At 41.8% G+C, this 5,024-nt stretch overlaps 1 protein-coding gene across 1 annotated transcript in view; it reads left to right on the forward strand.

Moving 5' to 3' along the window:
• KCNMB2 (potassium large conductance calcium-activated channel, subfamily M, beta member 2) overlaps positions 1-4,341 on the forward strand; it is a 16,308-nt gene extending 11,967 nt beyond the window's left edge. Inside the window, exon 4 of the mRNA XM_009872095.1 lies at positions 3,590-4,341. Coding sequence (XP_009870397.1) covers positions 3,590-3,874 — 285 coding nt within the window. The 3' untranslated portion in view covers positions 3,875-4,341. The remainder of the gene's footprint in view (positions 1-3,589) is intronic.
• The last annotated feature ends 683 nt before the right edge of the window (positions 4,342-5,024 follow it).

Below are 5,024 nucleotides of genomic sequence, written 5' to 3' on the forward strand. Positions count from 1 at the left end.
TAAATTGGCCAGTGTCCCCACTCACCCGGACCACAGAGCCAGGCTGTCACCCTAAGAGAGGGCTGTGGTAGTTAAAGCAGTTCTGGAGGCTTCATTTTGATCTCATACTATGTCATTTTGGCTCTTGTGTCATCAGAGCTACTTCTGATTTATATCCATGCTCCATAACAAACAGGCTTTAATCACCAGAATCACCGTTATGGCAGCTAAACCTGGCTGAGACTCAGAAATGATGGGGATCTCGCAGTTTCCCATGGAAGGTTCAGGTGATTATAGCCCAGGGAGAAGTTGGCCTGTTGCAGTTCCCAGCAGACCAGCTTCTGGGCTGAGAGTGGAGAATTCAGCATGCAGGAATCAGTATCAAGCCAAAACAGAACACAAAGCTCCTCCTTCAGCCCTCGGTTCAAACCTGTTGCACTTTCCAAAAAAAGAAGTAAAGAGACATCCTGACATTTTTTCACAAAGGCTGTCACAGCAAATCTTGTCAAGGTTTCCAGTCTCAGCATGGACACAAACCCCAAACGCAGACATATGAGGAGAATCATGTATTTCACTGCTCAGCCTCAAATGTTTGGGGTTTTTTTTGTAATGTCACTGATTTAAATGAAAAGGCTCCAGCTTGCCTGGAGATGCTCTGTGATCTCCATTGGACATGTCCAGAGGTAGTTCACAGAGCCTCCCTATCCAGTCCTTTAAATTAGACCAGTGGAGCTGGAAGCGAACTAACAAGTTATTTTCTTAACTGTCTAATACGTCCTTCTGGAAACCAGGCTACAAGTAACACAAGAAGCACTTCTCTCAGAATCCTCACCTGAGGTAGAGCCAGACATTATTTACTTCCAGGTTTGCAGATTTTTAAGTGTTTGGCAGTGCAGAGGTGTAATAGCACAGCATAAATTTAGTTGTCTGCATTCACAGGTACAGCATAACAATTGAGGATATAAAATTCCTTGCCAGGTATCAGAGAAAAATAGAAGATCAAAACAAAGAAAACATCAAAACCTCCCATTATCCATGTCTACTTACTTGTTCATCAGTGACTATTGCGACAGGGCAGAACCAGCCCTGTGCTACTCCTGGGATCGCTCAGGGAAGCCGAGGCATGAAAAGAGGCCAGGAGCACCCCATAACCACAACTTAGCACACACACAGAGTCCTTGAGCTGGGAGCTCCTCAGAGCTAAGGCTGAGACACCTCCAGGAGCTTGGGAGAACTGGAATGAGGCAGATAACACATGGAGTAAAGGACATCCACACCTTGGAGAGAGCGTGGGAAACCATATCCTGGAGAGAGAGACAGTTTCAGGACAAGGAGCCCGGCTGAAACCCGAAGTAAATCAACCTCCCCTGCACAACTGCATTTCACGGCTTCACACTCCCTGGCCCTCACATCATGAGCTGGTGGCTCTGTGCCACCAGGTGTAGGATGCAACGGCTCAAGTTCTGCTTCAGCCTCAGCTCTCTGAAAACGCTAGGAAAATATTTGGACTTGTAGGAAGATCTCTCCCCACTGCACTCTCGGGGCATTTCCGCAAACCTTGACTCCAGGAACCTGTTGTCAATTGGGCTTTTACACGCCTGCTGCTTTCTGTGAAGGGGGAACAGCTGGAACGTGGCAAGAATGGCCAAGTCTTCAGCTGATCTCCTCCATCAGAATACCTAATGGGACTTCAAGAAATAAAAATCTGTAGTACCAAAGCTGTGAGAAAACCAAATCAAGCCAAAACAGAACAAAAATTTCAACTGGAAATATTCCTGTTACAACACTGACAGCACATAATTTAGTACAAGAAGATGAGGTATGTTTCACTGAGAAATTTCCCTTACTTATTAGATTATGACCTATTAAAGAGTCACAGACACTGGAAGAGGGCTTGCGGCTTTGGACATTTAAGATGAAGCTGGGTAGAGTGCAAGGGAATATCCTGGAGGGAGCAGACCTGCACCAACAGGAAGATGGATGAGGTATTGCTGCTCTGATATTTTCCATCTCTCATTTCTAGAGCTCTATGAAATATTCATAGTGGCAGCACTGCCATGCTCTACCCTTAATGCTCCGGTCTGCTAATGCCAGACAATCTTTCTGCCGCGCTTCAAACCATATTCTGTGCTAATAAACTTGCCAATGAATCAATCAAATCCTGTTCTGAGGTTAATCCTTTGATCATTATTAGGAGTAGAGATTTGTCGCAGTATGCTACAAAAATGTCACAGCATAGTGATGAAAAAGAAATTTACAAAGTATATACGTTAAACCAGTTATAATCAAAAGCCATAGGTCACATTATTTTAATCAAAACATCTATTTTCTCTTGCACTTTCTGTCATTAAATTACCTGGAGCTACTCTGGGTGCTCACCTAGGACACGGAGGTTCAGCAGTGCAGGCAGGGAGTGTGCTGGGGACCCACGATCACCCACAGCTCTGAGGGAGGGGTGGCCTGCTGGGTCCCGCCATGCACGTTCAGTGAGACACTAAGCAGTAATTTCCACTCCTCCTGAAGTAGTTTGTGCCCAGGTAGGAAATTTAATCAAAATCTTGTGCAGGCATAGAAAATCTTCAGGTCTGGAGTGGCGTAAGCGTCTAGAAGAGAGGAAGGAATGAGGGGCCTTGGGCTACTCCCATCAGTTCTCTTTTAGACCAGCAGCAGCAGCAGAAAATTCAGGTGTTTCTGCTCTAGGTCAACTCTTGAGTGTCTGCCCGCTACCACAGGCTAGATCTTTGCCGGGAATGGTCAGCACAGCCCAGGGCCACTGTCCTGCCTGCTCTATGGAATATCTTCAATGTATGACTCCATAAGCTGGGGGTTTTTTATTTTCAAATTAATTTTCCTTTAGAGTTCTTCAGAAATGCTAAGTTGAAACTGTGTTAGATCCTCCCTCAAATCTTTTCTTCGTGTCAGAATGAACTTCAGGCAGCATCTTCAGAATGAAGGAACTGTTGGACTTAAGCTGGGGTCAAGAGCAAAAAAGAAGACTAAAAGCCAGCCTGGTAGACAGGCTGATCATCAGCTAGAGGTTGAATGAAGGGCTTCTGGGTTGTCAGTAGTAAAACTGCACTTTCTCTTAGACTGCCTAATTGTCCCTAATCAAGGTATTACCCCCAAGGGAAAATTTGTATAAAGGTCTCTCATCAGTTTTCTCCTCTATGGCTGAACTGAACTCCTGCTCCCACTATGATCACTTTGATCCAATCCAAGTGAGATCTGAACTACCAGATTTGTATTTACAGAGAGTCAATTACCCATCTAACTGCGAGCATATGCGTGCCACTTAAGATGAAGAGGTACTTCATCAGTTCCATTTTTGCATGTGTAAATTAGCAATAATAATATATTCACCTATCTCACGAGGCTGCTGTGCAGATTAAAGCATTAATGTTTGTACAGCACTTGGAGGTTCTCCAATGGGAAATTCTGTAGATGTGCAAAATATTGAGTTTCGTCTATGATAAATTTATTTAATAGCTTAATAGTATTCCACTTTCATTATGAAAAGCATAATCATCTTGAGATTTTCCTGTTTGCCACCTGAAAACAGACACTGTATCTGGTTTGAAGATGCATTTTTCTCCCTCTGATTTCTTCCCAGTGTTCATACATACCCAAGTGCGGCAAGAATTATGAGGAATCCATGTCAATGGTGAACGTCGTGATGGAAAACTTCAGAAAATACCAACGCTTCTCCTGCTTCTATGACCCTGAGGGTGTTCAGAAGAATGTGATATTAACCAAACTGTACAGCTCCAATGTGCTGTTCCACTCTCTCTTCTGGCCCACCTGCATGATGATCGGCGGGGTCGCCATCGTTGCGATGGTGAAGCTGACTCAATACCTTTCCCTCCTCTGTGAGAGAATCCAAAGGATCAACAGATAAAAGAAACAAACCCAAAAAACTTCTGAGATTCAATTACAATGAAAATACTGTTTTCTCATTCTTCACCAAAGAACCTTAAGTTTGTAATGTGCAAGTCTGTTATAAGTTCCTTACTATGTTCTTATAAGTAGAGCAATAATGCAAAAGCTGTTCTATATGCAAACATGATGTTATTATTATGCAGACAACTGAAAAAAATACTGTTTTGTGTTGACCGTCTATATGATCCTGTTTTATGCTGAAACTAGTACTTTTTGTTTTCTACAGCCAAAATAGGGCTCAGTGTGACCATTTGTCAAGCTTTGTCAATTGATGTTTTTAATGTAAAGGATTCTGGGGAAAATTCACCGCTGGACAAAGGGCAGTCGATCACTTGTGCATCACTGAGGTCTCATCTCTGGATCAGTCCATTCAATGGATTTGTGGCTTTGCGCTTTTACTATTGGTTACAAGGAGAAAAAAGGAAAAAAAAAAACCAACAATGACAACAAAAGAAAAAGAGTTTGAGAGGGTGTTTTATGGCAAGATGGCACAAAATGCATGCATTTTGAGGCCAGGATAAGCATACAGTATTTTCAGCCTCAGTAGGATTTGGTGATGCTTTGTGTTTGCTCCCCGAGTTCAGAAGTAAATTTTACCCTGTGATGTTTAAGGCCACTTGGAGTCTTACTTTATTTAGTGCTATAATTTCCTTCATCTTACCAACATCATCTTTGTCACTTGCAGAAGCTGTAGCCAAAAAAAAAAAAAATAATATTGTTCCATTTTCTATTCTAGTATGAGCCCTATTCATGGAGATGGGACCAGAACTCCTTATGTAAAGGTTTATTACTCATTTGTCTTGTATTTGCTACCATGTCACTGTAAAGAAAAAAATATAACACAATCAGCTATTTTTTCATTTTTTACTTCCAACTATTTTAGATTTTTTTACTTGATATATATACAGATATATATATATATAAAGAAAAAGTTATATTATATCTAGTTGTGTATTGGAACTTGATTATGGGATTGGTTTTTCTTTGTTTTTACCCGCTGAAAAGTGAACAGTATAATTCATGTATTTATAACCTTCATCTTTGGATGATATCATAACATGGATGAGCAGCACTGCAGGATCTTATCCAATATTCATGATGTTGTTTCA

This window comes from Apaloderma vittatum, unplaced genomic scaffold, assembly GCF_000703405.1.
Source record: "Apaloderma vittatum isolate BGI_N311 unplaced genomic scaffold, ASM70340v1 scaffold7376, whole genome shotgun sequence".
NCBI classification, from domain to species: domain Eukaryota; kingdom Metazoa; phylum Chordata; class Aves; order Trogoniformes; family Trogonidae; genus Apaloderma; species Apaloderma vittatum.